The 16392-nt window shown below is 37.7% G+C and overlaps 1 protein-coding gene across 1 annotated transcript; it reads left to right on the forward strand.

Annotated features, from left to right (window-relative positions):
- The first annotated feature begins 1663 nt into the window (after positions 1–1663).
- Positions 1664–13687, forward strand: nags (N-acetylglutamate synthase). The gene is made up of 8 exons (XM_073833478.1): positions 1664–2029; positions 3617–3876; positions 3970–4183; positions 6765–6945; positions 8330–8369; positions 9505–9636; positions 10070–10252; positions 10349–13687. Exons 1-8 carry the CDS (start codon positions 1664–1666, stop codon positions 10524–10526), a joined length of 1554 nt encoding a protein of 517 aa, XP_073689579.1. The 3' UTR covers positions 10527–13687.
- Positions 13688–16392: the final 2705 nt, after the last annotated feature.

A 16392-nucleotide genomic window follows, 5' to 3' on the forward strand; every position in this document is an offset into this window, starting at 1 on the left:
AACACTTTCTGTCAACAAAAATCTTATCATGTGTCCTTGTGTGCTCCAAACAGTCTGTTAACTGAATTTCCTTCTGGTTGGCTGTAAAGCCTCAAAGCTCAAATCTCTGCAGCTGCTGTCAAAGGATTACACATCAATTAATGCGCATGGTTCCTCACGCACCTTGACTGAACTTTCAAATCATAATTTAATGACAGATTTAGCGTCGTTGCACTTGAGGGGCAGTCCTCTAGGTTATTACTTTGATCTGTATTAAAACAAAAATAACAGATCAACAGATCTGCAGTTGCTTTTCTGTGGCACGGGCTGGGCTTTAAACCTCTGGAGTTTAAGCAGATTTGTGTGGAGAATTTTGTGGACCGAGAAAGTGAAGAAATCCAGGTCAGTGAGTGTTTGGCACCATATGGAGCTTTCACTGACAGCAGCAGCATCATCAGATTACCTAACTGGGGACTGGCATATCTCTTTCTTTAGGGAAATACCAGCTTTCGAGAATTCACATGGCCTAAATACGACTCTTTTGCTGCTTTCTGTCTGACATATATGAATAGGCATACTCTAATGTTTTAGCAAATAGGTTGATTAATAGGTTGTGAACCAACAAACTAGACAGCTGCAAAAAATAAAAAATAAAAACAATCTTATTGTTGAACATTTGTCGATATTTGCATAAAACACATGCCAATACAGAAAATCAAATCATTTTTACCCTGGACCACATAAGGCCATAATGGTCATCTGAAAGCCTAATAAATAAGCTTCCCATTGATGGATGGTTTGTTAGGAAAGGACAATATTTGGCTGAAATACAACTATTTAAAAATCTGGAATCTGAGGGTGCAAAAAATTCTAAATATTGAGAAAATGGCCTTTTAATTTGTTCAAATGAAGTTCTTAGCAATGCATATTCCTAATCAAAAGTTAAGTTTTGATATATTTACAGTAAGAAAATTTACAAAATATCTTCATGGAACATGATCTTTACTTAATAGCCTGATGATTTTTGGCATACAAGAAAAATCTACAATTTTGTCTCATACAATGTATTTTGTCTGGTTTTGTGGTCCAGGGTCACATTTAGAATTTGCCTTATGGTCCACAAGATAACATATTTACATCAATATACATCAAACCAGATGTGTTGTAGGAGGTTTCAGTGGATAGGGATTGACTTAAGCATGTTATATAACACAAAAGAATCTCCTGGAACTGAAAAACTATCATGATCTTTAAAGATTTACATAAAATGCAAGTATCAGACTGTCCCAGAGAATTAATTACAATTTCTTTTTTTTTTGGTTGCTAGCTTTATTATTATTATTTTTTTTTTTTGTTCTATTATTTATTTATAATATAATGATTTGTTGAGCTTTTAATGCAAAATAAAAATAATTCTCAAGAAAACACTAAGTTTAAAGCACTGAAACTTCATTTATACTTTATCATTTTAATACTCAATTCATTTAAATTAATAACACTTTTGTACTTTGTTGTCTTTATGGGATAAACGGGAGCACGCCTGGGGCGCGTTGTTGACCATGGAAGCGGGTTCCTGACAGCTGATTCAGCCACGTGGCCGCGCCTGGACCATATTCACCCCTGCAACTTACTGTCAGGCGAATGTATAGGTTTTAGGGGGGCATTAGTTTCACCTGCGCGACTTATGGCCAAAGTCAATAGCGGTTCGTCCGGTTGCAGGGCCGTGGTCATGGCTGGCCAGTTTTGGACGAGACCGCCAGCCCCGAGCCAGCAGTGGAGCGGTCATCATCAGCGGAGATTAACCTCAGTGAACCAGCGCATGAGGGCATCCAGCGCCGCGGGCCGCGGGAGCAAAAGTCCGGCGAGGAGCCAGCAGGAGCTCCCCTACTACGGCTCCCTGAGCGAGCGCAACGTCTGGGCCAACCGCAGGCTGATCTACAGAGATGTGAAGGCTTTCCTCAATGAAGTTGGAGGAGATCCACGGGAAGCTCGCTACTGGTTAACACACTTTCAGCGGGCCGGTTCATCTCCAGCGTTTGCGGTACTTGAGGTGCGTTTGTCCTGCGACCATAGGGAGGATCGAACGCGATTTGGATAAATGACTAATTTTTATAAATTACGAAATACAGGCTATTTTTATTTTGATGTAGATTATTTTGTATAATTCATATTAGATTTTAATCGTGACAATTATGTTTATTTTTGTTTAATAAAATATATTTTATTTAATGGTGTTTTATATTAATAAATATATGTTAATTGTAATTTGATTATTTTGCGTTTACATTTCAATACATACAAGATGTTAAATTGTGATATTAGATATTTTCATTTGTACTTTTTTTTATCCACCTTATTATTCAACGTAGAAGTAAGCTCATGGGCGAGACTTCCGGTTGTTTAGAAATATGAACAAGGTGCAGTAAACGGTAAAACTGTTTGCACTACAAACCGGTATGTTCACATTTAAGATAATACATTGAAATAATATGGTAAGACACACCGATCTGCAATATCAAGCAGTAAAACCAGCTGCTTTCTAAAAATAGTGCTTGATGCAGATGAGACCTGAAGTCAGACACATAAAATTTACAAATGGCTGCGCACATTCTTACGGAAAAAATAATTTCATTTTTTTATATTTTAAGTTTCTAAAATAACAATTTAAGCCTGTTCCATAGCTTTATATTATTTAAATAATACTAACATATTGATGCAGATTTTATTTTAGTATAATGTTCTAAACTATAAGTGTATTAATATAAATTATGTATTATTAATCAATTATAAACATTTTAAGCCTGTTCCGCAACTCTATATTTACATGATGCTAGTATGTTGATGTAGGTGTTATTTTATTGTAATTTTATAAACTGTAAGTGTAAATTAAATATCTATTTATTCATCTAGATTATTTATTATTAATCAACAATAATGTAAAAATTATTATAGAAATATAATATTTTTTTAAGCTATATGTCAAGTCTAAATTGGCATATTTGTACATATTTCCTAGGTTTAATCAGAAGCTGAATTTGAACGCTTCATGTGAGGACTCTGCTGACAATTCATCCAGGCTGCTGCCAAAATTGTGCATGAGTGTACAGATCCTTTTTGTCATCCGAGTTTGTTGACTCTGTAGACAATTGAGCCTTTTTTTCTGTTTCAGGATCACTGGTCAAACTAAATTAACTAACTAGTAAAAAAAAAGAAGCAGACTCTTTCTGACTTTGTAGTCTAAATGATAAAAAAGTGTATGTTGTTTTATACTTTTCAGTAGAATTATATTAAATATATATTAAACACAGTTGAGGTCAAAAGTTTACATACACCTTGCAGAATCTGCTAAATGTAAATTTTTTACCAAAATAGGCGGGATCATACAAATTGCATGTCATTTTTTATTTAGTACTGACTCGAATAAGATATTTAACATAAAAGACATTTACATATAGTCCACAAGAGAAAAGAATAGTTGAATCTATAAAAATTATCCCGTTCAAAAGTTTACATACAGTTGATTCTTAATACTGTGTTGTTACCTGAATGATCCACAGATGTGGTGTATGTAAAATTTTGACCTCAACTGTACATATTTTTATGAACAATCTGAAGCTGATTTTTGCTTTGCCTGCAGGTTGACACTTCAGTGTTTGACAGCCGTAAGATGGTTCAGAGTCTGGCCTTCGGACTCTCGTTTCTCCAGCGGATGGATATGAAGCTTGTGGTGGTGATGGGACTCCCCCCGGAGATGGAGAAGGAGGACAGCGCCAGGACTATGATGGTGAAACACTGTCAGGCTTTAACAGAAGCACTTCAGCACAACTCAGCCAATGTGATGCCCTTCTTTAGTTCAGAAGCCCTCTTACAACTGCAGCACACTCAGGATGAGAGCAGGTTTAGCAGCCACTTTAACCGAGTGATAATGGGCTGATAATGGAGTCTCCTATCTCACTCACTGTGTCTGTGCGTTCTGTCTGCATGTATCAGCAGTGCTCCCTCAGTTCTTGTGGACTCGGCTCTTCTGCAGTGGACTCTGGACTGCGGAGTCATTCCGCTGGTGTGTCCAGTGGGTCGCGATGCGACTGACCGCTCCTTTGTCCTCAGTCCGATCCAGGTCACAGCAGCCATCTCGCAGTCACTCCAGCCTCTGAAAGTCATGTTCCTGAACAGCTCAGGTGGCATCCGCAACCAAAACCACAAGGTAGGGGGAAGATGTAAATGTGACTAACAGAAAGCTTGGTATTATTTCATTTTATTGATAAAATGTGTTGTGTTTGGAGGCCTGGGGTGTAAGGTTTACCTGCACTAGCTGCCCTCTGTTACATACAGCCAAGCCTGAAATTATTCATACCCCTGGCAAATTCTGACTTAAAGTTACTTTTATTCAACCCTATCAATAGAAAACCCTTTATTGGCTATTACGGCAATCAGACGCTTCCTATAATTGCTGACCAGCTTTTTGCATGTCTCCACTGGTATTTTTGCCCATTCATCTTTAGCGATGAGCTCCAACTCTTTCAGGTTAGACGGGATTCCTTGCCATCACCCTGATCTTTAGCTCCCTCCACAGATTCTCAATTGGATTTAAGTCAGGACTCTGGCTGGGCCACTGCAAAACGTTAATGTTTTTGTCTGCTAACCCTTTATTCACCACTTTTGCTGTGTGTTTTGGGTCGTTGTCGTGCTGAAATGTCCACTGGTGCCCAAGGCCAGGTTTCTCTGCAGACTGCCTGATGTTGTTGTTGAGAATTGTGATGTATTGCTCCTTTTTCATGGTGCCGTTTACTGTGATTAGGTTCCCTGGTCCACCGGCTGAAAAACACCCCCCAAAACATTAGGTTCCCACCACCATGTTTGACAGTGGGGATGGTGTTCTTAGGGTTAAAGGCTTCTCCTTTTTGGCCAAACAATTAAATTTTTGTTTCATCTGACCATAAAACAGAAGACCAGAAGTCTTTTTCTTTTTCCAAATGAGCATTTGCAAAGGCCAAGCGGGCTTTTGTGTGCCTTATCTGGAGAAGTGGTGTCCTCCTTGGTCTGCGTCTGTGGAACCCAGTGGTGTGCAGTGTCTGTTGGACTGTCTGCCTTGAGATGTTGCCACCAGCAGAGCCCAGATTCATCAGGATGGCCTTGGTGGTGATCCTTGGATTCTTTTTTACCTCTCTCACTATCCTGATGCCTTTTGTACATCGTCTTATTATCTTTTGAGAGAAGCCTGTGTCATTTCCGGTCAAAAAAAACCTTGCTGGTTGAATAAAAGTAACTTTAAGTTAGAATTTGCCAGGGGTATGAATAATTTTGGGCTTGACTGTATATACTACCTTTAAAAGCCTGTGGTAAGTTTTTTCAACTTTTTATTTACCCCAAAAAGTTTCATGGTTTGCAAAAAAACAAGCAGCACAACTGTTTAACACTGATAATAATAAGAAATATTTCTCGAGCAAAACAGCATACTAGAATGATTTCTGAAAGATCATGTGACACTGAAGACTGGAGTAAATAGTCATTCAGTGGGTACTTTTAATTGGGAGGTGGCTGTCCTGAACCTTAACCCCTATTATTTCAAATTATGAAAATTATATTGAAATAATTTTTGCATTTTATTCCATTGTTGTTTAAAAAAAAAGATAAAAAAGTTAAGTAAAAAAAAGTGTCTTATATTTTCTTTGTCAATTATGAAACTTTTAGTAAAAAATGTGTCCCACAGTTTCATGTCAGTGTATGCTCTAGTCCATTGACTGATTTTAACTACACCCCTACATCTATGATCGGAAAATATTTGTGTCCCTCTCGTAGCTACATAGTTAAATTAAACACACTTTTTTGGGAAAGTTTTTATGTGTGTAACATTTACTTTTTATGTGTGTACAAATGTTCAGAAATGTGCTAGCTAACCATGTGCTGATTAGCATCTTTGAGCTAGGTTCAAAAGTATCCAAAACTGCCACTACCAAAATTGTCTCGACCAAAACATTTGGTGAAGTTCTGGTAGTCTTTGTTTTTTAGGGTGTTATCCCATACATTTGTCACTACTGTAACAGCCACGACCGAAACATGTCATCATTGTTTTGGTAGTGACAAAAGGGAACAAATAATCCTTTATTTGGGGGAAATAAATAAAAAACTTTTAGTGCAGTTTTGCAATTTTTTTTGTATGTTTTAGTAGGGTTTTAGTATGTGGGTAAAAATTCTGCAATGTGATGTGGTCGCTACTAAAACATTACCGTCACTACTGGAAATATGCTGCCACTACTGAAACATAGGATGTTTTGTCAAAAATAAAGTATACTGAATTATCAACTAAGATGTTATGATAGTTTTTGATTCAGTGTATTTTCAAACTATCAACTTTTTGCAGTTTACATAGAAAAATTGCATTCAAAATCTCATAAATCACACTTGAAATATTGTTAAAATTGTAATTGTTATTAATTTACCTATGGAAACTTTTTAATAAAAAAAAAAAAAAAAAAAAAAAACATTCAAGGAAGATGTAAGCCAAATCTGAATAGGTCAATGTAACCCTTCCTAAATTATACTAGCGTGAAGTGAACACAAGGTGGTAGTGTTGCAGTTTGTTGTTACAGAAGTGTACTAGAAAACGTGAATACAATTTATGGATAGTGTGCATCAGCTTCAAATGCAGTACTTTTTGTGTTACATACTTTTTACTTTGACTTTTACTTCCTTTTTGTGGGAATACTTACTTTAGCTCACAAACATATACATAAACATGAATAAACTTGAGAAATCGCGGGCTAAATGGTTCTTTATTTGTTCAGGTGATGGGTTTGGTATCATTGCCGGGAGATTTGTCAGCTCTGAGTTCTGCGAAATGGCTGAGTAACGTCGAGCGCAAACGCATCAGTGAAGTTGCGCAGCTGCTCAACCTGCTGCCAGCGGAGAGTTCAGCTGTCTTCACCTCAGCGGACACGCTTCTCACTGAGCTCTTCAGCCATAAGGGTGAGAAAAGACAAGAAGCACACACCTGCTAAAACAAATAAGTCTTATCAAAGACAAAGTCTAAAGTCAAAGGAGATGATACGCAGCCCGCCAAATATTATGTTTTGTTAGCATACCTACGACCCAACTACATATTGATTATCAAATTAACACTAACACAGTGCTGTGTATTCTTGTCACAGCATTGCTGTAAAACTAAGTACAGTCATTTTAATCGTACTGTAAAACAAAGCACAGCATTAGACTTATTTTTATTTTAAATAATAACATCATCAAGTCATTGCTTCACAGCAACAGGTTTATCCAGGCTTCATCTTTTATATTTTATAGCTGAACTTCAGTAAAATACACATAATTACGAGCACATTAAGACTTATTTCATCAATAAAAAAAAACTACAATGACAACCTAATAGTAAAATCACAGTAACACGTTGTGCCAGTGGAAATATAAAAATAAAAGTTTGAAGTGTTGAAGTACTTAATAAGTGACAGTATATAACATGATACAACAAATCTCAAAATGTTTAAAACAGTCTTCTTTATCGCGACGACTCTTCCCGCCTTTTTCACGATGGTCCCGAGTATGGAGGGAAATGATTACCACGGATTAACTGAAAGTGAGCAAGTTACATACAAAAAATACGTACAAGACGACAAAGAAAAGTGGATACGTGTTTTACCGTATACCTACTAATTGTGGGGGTTAAAAGGCCAGATTTAGCAGTTTGACTCAGAAACTGAGTGCGAAAAATAAAGTTAACCTAGTATATATTGTCTTGTGGGCTTTCATCTTCATGGTGAGTCTGTCACAGAGCCATATCATGAGGAGATGTGTTGTTTTTCACGCTCATTTAGTAGGCTACTGTTTAGATTTACAGTAGGCTAATTTTTCCAAATGCATTGAAAACCTACAGTGTCATACTTTTTAAAGCATGCCATATACAGTACTATTGAGAATACAATGGAGTGTTTTTACAATGTGTCATCAATCAGAGCGGCACTGAACCGAGCAAAACTCGCATATTTTGCTGATTCATGTTTGTTCTTATCATTTCTGGTTAGGTAGGTGAAATTTAAGGCTATTATCTTAATTAATACTGCTGGTACGTATCTTTACCACCTATTAACTTTAGTTTGTGAAACTGTCGCACCCTTTCCTGCTTACTAAGTCCTTCTCTATATGATTTAGGAGCTTCCACGTGTTTTTCCTGTGAGGTTGACAGCATAAATGAGCAGAACAATGTATTCAGTAGTACATTAACCATTTAACGATTTAGAGCTTGGTTAGTGATAACAGAATATCGGGCCAATAAAAAGAACAACGTTTTTTCTATATTTGTATATCTTAAACACACAATGTGTCTTTTTTTATTCTTTTTCAGGCTCAGGCACACTATTTAAAAATGGAGATCCCATTCACAGGTATGAGATTGTTTCGGTATGAGACTTCATAACCACTTTTTGTTTTAAGGGGGTAATTAAATAATCAAGAATGAACAAGCAGTTTTCATTACCATTAGTTAGGCTGGATATCTCAGTCAGAAGTTCAGAATCATTGGAAGGTGTTAGAAATGAACATTTTATATTGTGTTCAGTCTATAAAAAGAAATAAAATTATCAGTCATTATTTACTCACACCCATGTCAACTGACATCAATCATGTCAAACCTTGTGAAGATTAGCAGTGAATATCAAATTAAATTCTGGTTTCTTTTTCATGCAAAGCTATTGTAATATTCTAGAATACTTAATGACAGAAGTTGCATGGAATAAATATTTCGGTAGCACTTTATTTTACCGTCCTGTGACTTATATACATACTATGTACTTCTTATAGTAATTACAATAACCAGGCCTACTATTCAGTTCAATTCAATTCAATTCAAGTTTATTTGTATAGCGCTTTTCACAATACAAATCGTTGCAAAGCAGCTGTACAAAAGTTTAGGCTACTACAATATATTTAGTAGCTTATTAGTGGTGAATACTGTATGTTAAGTCGATGTACATATGATATAAATGTTAAAATCAGTAACTGTGTAATCAAACAGATCATGAACACTAATTGCAATGATTATGTGCTGTAATCAAACTTGTAGGAAAATTATGTAGTGCTGTATGTTGTCTCAAGGCTGGTATCATCTGCGGTCCTCTGAGGGGTTGGTATCATCTCTTCTTCTGAATCCAGACTGAATCTTGTGTAAATCCTAGTTACCACGGGATGGAAATCCCGTGGCAGAGACAGAGAAACAAATAGCGAAATAATTAGCGTAGCTGCTGTTCCAACTTCCAACCAAACAAAAATGATGTGTTTAGCCCAAGCTGAAGAATATTAATGTGCATTTGATCAGATGTAACTGAAGTACAACGTTATAAGATACATTATGTAAACCTAACTCTACCACCTTATTTTACATAATACTTTCATAGGTAAGTACATGTAAGTGCACATACTGTAAAAAAAGTGCAACCAATATTCCCCAAAATGTCTGAACATGTGGACGAGTAAATTCTGATTTGCATGAAGATCTCATGTGAAGAACTTCTTTCCTCACAGATACAGTAGCCTAGATGACATTGACATTGACCGTCTCTTGGCACTAATTAGCAAGTCTTTTGACAAGAACCTGAGAGAGGATTATATATCTTCTCTCAACGGTAGACTGCATTCCATTTATCTGTCTCAGGGGTAAGTGCATTGTTTTTATATGTCATTTATTTATGTTTATATGCCTTAATTATTCAGTATAGCCAAAGATATATGACACAACTAAAAGCTATTCTAATATGTTTAGACGTGGATGAATCTGCTTAGCTAAAAATTTTACCAGACATGTTAAAAATTACTTTGAAGTTATTTTAAATTTGTATTTTATAATTCTGTCATGTACAATCATGTGCAGCTTAGCCACATTCTAACCAGACATTTATGCAACAAACAAAACTGATGGTTAAACACAACTCACTCAGTGACATAACATACCAAACAAACTATATAACATGCCACAGTTGTGCTGTTTTTGAACTGAATCACAAGCTTGTGGTGAACCATGAACATAGTTTTAAAGTATTCTGCTTCCGCAGTATGAGCTTGTCGAATCTGCACTTGCGTTTTGTTGCAGGTACAGTGCAGCTGCTATAATCACCACAGAGCCTGTAAACAGTGGCACTCCGTACCTGGACAAATTTGTGGTCAGCAGCAGTAAACAAGGCCAAGGAACTGGTCAGATCTTGTGGGAGTGTATTCGTCAGGACTTGGGCAAGCTCTTCTGGAGATCCCGCACTACGAACCGCATCAATCCCTGGTGTGTCTTGTGACTGTCCTAAACACATTGCCCTGTTGTGATTCCCAGTCTTTGGTCATCCATCATTCATGTATCAATCTGCTTTAAAATCCTCAGGTACTTCAAGCACTGTGATGGCAGTTTCGTAAACGGTCTCTGGATTGTATTCTGGCTCGGCCTTTCGGACATCCGTGAGTCTTACGAGCTGGTAGAGTACGCCAAGTGCCTTCCTGACTCCTTCTGCTCTCACATCACAGCAGACGCTAAACCAATTCAGCAACCTCAAGGGTCATGAAAAACTACTGTATCCAGCTTCATATCTTCACAGTGTCTTGGAGTGGAACACAAAAGGTCCTCTGGACCTCATCTACATTTACTATATGGGGAAAAAAGCAACTTGAGCATTTAACTAATTATCTTCTTTTGTGTTCTACACATAACGTCATATGGGTTGGGAGTGACAGAAGTTTTGTTTAGCCCAGTTCAAAGACCTTTTCTTTCATAAATTTCGCAATTCTGATGTCACAGTTGGGATGTCAGTGCCACAATGCCATCTATTTTATTCACTTTCAGTGCAACTGAACAGTGGAATTCAATTTGTCATAAAAAGACAAGGAAATAAAAATTGCGGAGAAAAATGGAGCTCACTGAAAGGGTGAGCCGATGGTATTTGCATTTCACACCTGCATTTCCTTTTCAGCTCATTTGTGGTTTTAATAGACAGTGATTCTGGAGGAAGTTGCTTCATAGAATGTTTTGTTCAGTTTGACTTTCCAAAGACAATGGAAACGATGTTTCCAACATGCTGTAATGTGTTGGAATCACCTGTAGTAAGTCAGTCTTACTGTACATAACTGCAAACGTACTATAACCTTTGGAACATGAAAAAAAACTGCATTACAGTATTTTCATCAATTCACGTTGTGTGTAGTACCACCCTTTCTTGGGCGATTTATCTTAGACTTTGAATTCTCCCCGAGTGTTCCCATAGACTTATACAAAGATTTTTTTTTAAACTGCAGGCAGGCACTGCAATGCAATCTCTATGGGTTCCGGGAGGGCTAGCACAAACGTGCTTTCGTTATCATATGTGACCTTAACTTGTGCAGCGATTGGTCGGAACAAACACACCTCTATAAGAAATATGAAGTCAGGACTAGTCTGTATGGGCTGAATAAAGCAAACTAGTATCTTACCAGTGAATGACGATTTTATTGGAGGTACAGACGATTACAATCAGTTACACACATTAGCCACGCGCGAGTACGTTATTCTTAGACCTTTATTGGCTATTACAGCAATCAAACGCTTCCTATAATTGCTGACCAGCTGTTTGCATGTCTCCACTGGTATTTTTGCCCATTCATCTTTAGCGATGAGCTCCAACTCTTTCAGGTTAGACGGGATTCCTTGCCATCACCCTGATCTTTAGCTCCCTCCACAGATTCTCAATTGGATTTAAGTCAGGACTCTGGCTGGGCCACTGCAAAACGTTAATGTTTTTGTCTGCTAACCATTTCTTCACCACTTTTGCTGTGTGTTTTGGGTCGTTGTCGAGCTGAAATGTCCACTGCTGCCCAAGGCCAAGTTTCTCTGCAGACTGCCTGATGTTGTTGTTGAGAATTTTGATGCATTGACTTTTTCATGGTGCTGTTTACTGTGATTAGGTTCCCTGGTCCACCGGCTGAAAAACACCCACATGTCCCACCACCATGTTTGACAGTGGGGATGGTGTTCTTAGGGTTGAAGGCTTCTCCTTTTTTACACCAAACGAAGGCTACATCATTGTGGTCAAGCAGTTCAATTTTTGTTTCATCTGACCATAAAACAGAAGACCAGAAGTCTTCTTCCTTGTCCAGATGAGCATTTGCAAAAGCCAAGCGGCCTTTTGTGTGCCCTTTCTGGAGAAGTGGTGTCCTCCTTGGTCTGCGTCTGTGGAACCCAGTGGTGTGCAGTGTCTGTTGGACTGTCTGCCTTGAGATGTTGCCACCAGCAGAGCCCAGATTCATCAGGATGGCCTTGGTGGTGATCCTTGGATTCTTTTTTTCACCTCTCTCACTATCCTCCTGGCCAGCACATGTGTCACTTTTGGCTTCCGACCACGTCCTGTCTTGTATTTTTTAATAATACTTTGCACTGTAGCCACTGGAACTTCAAAACATTTAGATCTGGTCTTATAGCCCTTTCCTGACTTGTGAGCAGCCACAATGGACAGCCGCAGGTCCTCAGTGAGCTCCTTTGTCTTGGCCATGACTGTCCACAAACCAACAGCAGAGAGCTTCTGTTTTTTAGCTGTTGAGTTGATTAAAACAGCTGTTCTCAATGAATCAGGGTAATTAGGATGTTTTAGAACAGCTTGGACTATTTGGAATGGTATAGAACTTTGGATTTTCCCATAGACTGTGGCAGTTTGCAAAGGTATGAATAATTTTGGACATGCCACTTTTTGTTCAAATGAAAATAAAAGCTGAGAAATATTTTTTTTTCCACAATGATGCCTTTTGTACACCGTCTTATTATCTTTTGAGAGAAGCCTGTGTCATTTCCGGTCCAAAAAAAAAACTTTCTGGTTGAATAAAAGTAACTTTAAAGTCAGAATTTGCCAGGGGTATGAATAATTTCGGGCTTGACTGTATATATAAAACAAATTCTTAGGTGAGTGACATTACCACACATTGGGGAAAAAAACAGCTCTTGAGGGATTGCCACTTTGTCTGCATGCCAGCATGTTGTATTGCTGCCGTCACATCACTTCCAACAGTAACCAACATGGTCATAATTCTGGAAGATGCCATTGTGTTTAAGGACATTACAGATTTGACAGCAGCATTTGCATACTTGTTCGGTTAGTCACTGTCTGCCATAGTATTGGCTGGTTGCATATCTCCGCCATCTTAGATTTCCGGTCTAGCGAGTGTGTGCATAAATGCTTCTGGTTTTTGCTAAATGCCGGTGTAGAGAGCCAGAATTGAATTGAATTGAAAATCTACACTGCTATTACTACTATACGATATAATTGAGCCAGTGGCTTTTGAAACTTGCGTATGTTTGGGTCCGGTGAAGGAATGTTAATGAAAAAGTTATGTGAAAAGTTAATGTTAATGTGAAATGTGAAAAGTTAATCCCTACTGTTTACGAAATGAAAGTTGAACTCATGATGTACACACACAGCTACACAATTTAATTTTCCCTTTCCAGGTATGTAAATGTACAAAAAACGAAAATATTTTTATTACATTGGCTTTTTTTTTTTAACTAAGATTCATTTACCTTGTGAGACATGGCTGCTCTTCAATAATATACGTGCACATAGATTAGTTTGTTCCATCAACATTTTCAAAACATATTTTAATATTTTACACATAGATAACTTTGCATCAAACATATTTATAAATGAAAACACAGACTGTGAAAGGATACATCTAATAAATAGTTATGATTAATTTAAAGTTTTGATTTATTTGTTAATAAATGCAAAAAATAAAAATAAATCTCAAAAATATAGTCCGACTGTACTATATTTGCACTGCTTAAAAAACAGATTTATGCTATGCAACATAATTCACAAAACAGAATAAATATTAATAGAAACACACAGTGAAATGCAAACCAATCTTTTAATAAATGCAAACCTACCATAATTAAATTAGGTTGAATTGTACAGAGAGTTAAAAGATGTTACAAAATAAAATAAATAAAAAAGTCCCTGTCCCTGTCCCTGTTTGTTGAGTTTACTTAAGAAAGCACTTGGGATAGTTTGCCTTATTTTAAGTTAGCTCAACTTTTTATTTATTCGCACTGTTAAAGCAGTCATATTGGTAGTAATTTTTGTTGTGAGACACATCCATCAACTTGGCAACTAAACTGAGCCCAAACAATAAATGGAAAGTGCATGAGCCATTCGAACCAGAAGTATGTAAAAGATACTTAACCAACTTGTTATGTGAGTTTGGAAAATAAAATGCTGTTTCACCTGTGTCCGTACTGAGCAGCCTGTTTTTCCCCGTGGATTAAAGGTGAGTAAATTGCGGTTTATACAGTACCCTGGATTTTGAAAATGTAAATGTTACATGTCAGGGTTGTTTAGTGGCTGTCTTGTAGAGGGAAAAAAAATGGTTCTTACCCAGTAATGAATACTGGGTCCAAGATTCGACTCCATTATCGTTTATCATTTAGCCTACAGCACACCTCTAGATTTTTTTTCTTCCGAATAACAGTATTATAACACAAATTAACACAGTGAACAACTGTACAAGACTGGAAGAATTTTGCACTTTGACGTTTGTGAGGTGTGCCGTGTGTCTGATCTGATAACAGAATTTTTAAGCAGGGAACATTCAGGGCAAAATCACGACTTCAAACTAACCAATTTGGAGACTTAAGATATTGGGAATACTTTTTAATAAAATCGTACAAATTTGTATTAATTTTACAGAATGTATGGGAGAAAATAGAAGGCTCAAATGGAAGGCTGCGTCATTCCTAGTTCACTCCCTCAGAGGGTTGTAGGCTAGCACCCTCCTTGGCATAAAACGCCTGTGCCTGTCTGTGCTCACATACTGTATTTTAATGCAGCCAAATTCTCGATAAAATGGTTTACTATAAAGGTACAACTACGCCTAAAAAACTTGCATACGCAGGGTACGAGTTGTGGAAGTGTACACAGGCCTAAATTTAAAAGCTTTGAAGTGTAAGACAAAATGATTTGCAGCATTTTACGGTTACTCCTAAGTAGCCTATAATTCATGTATTGTGAAAATGCAGCTTCATGCTCATGCATGTAAGGAATAATTGACGACGTTGATGTTGAATTCTTAGAAAATAATTAGCACACGAGGTGTAACAGCCACTCTGCTTTGCGTTGTGGCCACATCACCACCTCGGGTGTGCATTATTTTCTAAGAATTCAACAGCCCGAAGTCAATTATTCCGCTTATACTACGGTTACCACACCTCAAGACATCGATCATATGATATATTTCAAGACATTTGTCTGGTTTTTGTCCTTAAAGGGATAGTTCACCCAAAAATTAAATTTTGATGTGTATTAGGTTACCCCCAGGGCATCCAAGATGTAGGTGACTTTGTTTCCTCAGCAGAACACAAACAAAGATTTTTAACGAAAACCGGTGCAGTCTGCCAGCCAAATAATGGAGGTGGATGGGCACCAAACCTTTAATGGTAAACAAAAACATGCACAGACAAATCCAAATTACACCCTGTGGCTCGTGACGATACATTAATGTCCTAAGACACGAAACAATCATTTTTTGTGAGAAACTGAACAGTATTTATATCATTTTTTACCTTTGATACACAGCCACGTCCATCTGTCCTGAGCACAAGCTTATCATCCGGTTTCGTGACATGTGAACGCGCTCTGGCGTAGAATACGCAAACGCCGGAAGCGATCTGTCGCATGAATACAACACTCATTGTTTACACAGAGCACAGAGATTGTGGGTATAGCAGCTATTCAAAATGGTAATTACTTGCGCGTATCCTGATTTTTTAAACCGATTTAAAGCTAAAAGATTATGTTTGCTTGCGCAAACTCATCCGGGACTTTTCACTGATTTCCCCTTACGGCTTTTGCATATACTACGCCAGAGCGCGTTCACATGTCACGAGCCGGATGATAAGCTCGTGCTCATGACAGATGGACGTGGCTGTGTATCAAAGGTAAAAAATTATATAAATACCATTCAGTTTCTCGCAAAAACCGATCATTTCATGTCTTAAGACATCAATGTATCATCACGAGCCGCAGGGTGTAATTTGGATTTGTCTGTGCATGTTTTTGTTTACTTTTAAAGGTTTGGTGCCCATCCACTTCCATTACATGTCTGTACATGCAAAAGCCCGATGAGGAGCCAGCAGGAGCTCCCCATATGGTACCCTGAGCGAGCGCAAAGTCTGTTCCAACCGCAGGCTGATCTACAGAGATGTGAAGACTTTTCTTAATGAAGTTGGAGACCCACGGGAAGCTTGCTACAGGTTAACACACTTTCAGCGGACCGGTTCATCTCCAGCATTTGCAGTACTTGAGGTGCATTTGTCCTTTGGCCATAGTAAGAATCGAACATGATTTAGATCAGGGGCGTTGCTAGACCCTTTTTACTTGGGCACGTGCCCCAGTAAAAATATGCTGTGTCCCAGTA

This window comes from Garra rufa, chromosome 1 (assembly GCF_049309525.1).
Source record: "Garra rufa chromosome 1, GarRuf1.0, whole genome shotgun sequence".
Taxonomy (NCBI): Eukaryota; Metazoa; Chordata; class Actinopteri; order Cypriniformes; family Cyprinidae; genus Garra; species Garra rufa.

Bases quoted from the DNA above. Each gene is read 5' to 3' on its own strand.
- nags (XM_073833478.1), top strand. From the start codon at position 1,664: ATGGCCAAAGTCAATAGCGGTTCGTCCGGTTGCAGGGCCGTGGTCATG. The intron at 6,946-8,329 runs GTGAGAAAAGAC...ATTCTTTTTCAG, and splicing joins TGAGCTCTTCAGCCATAAGG to GCTCAGGCACACTATTTAAA. The intron at 8,370-9,504 runs GTATGAGATTGT...CTTTCCTCACAG, and splicing joins AATGGAGATCCCATTCACAG to ATACAGTAGCCTAGATGACA.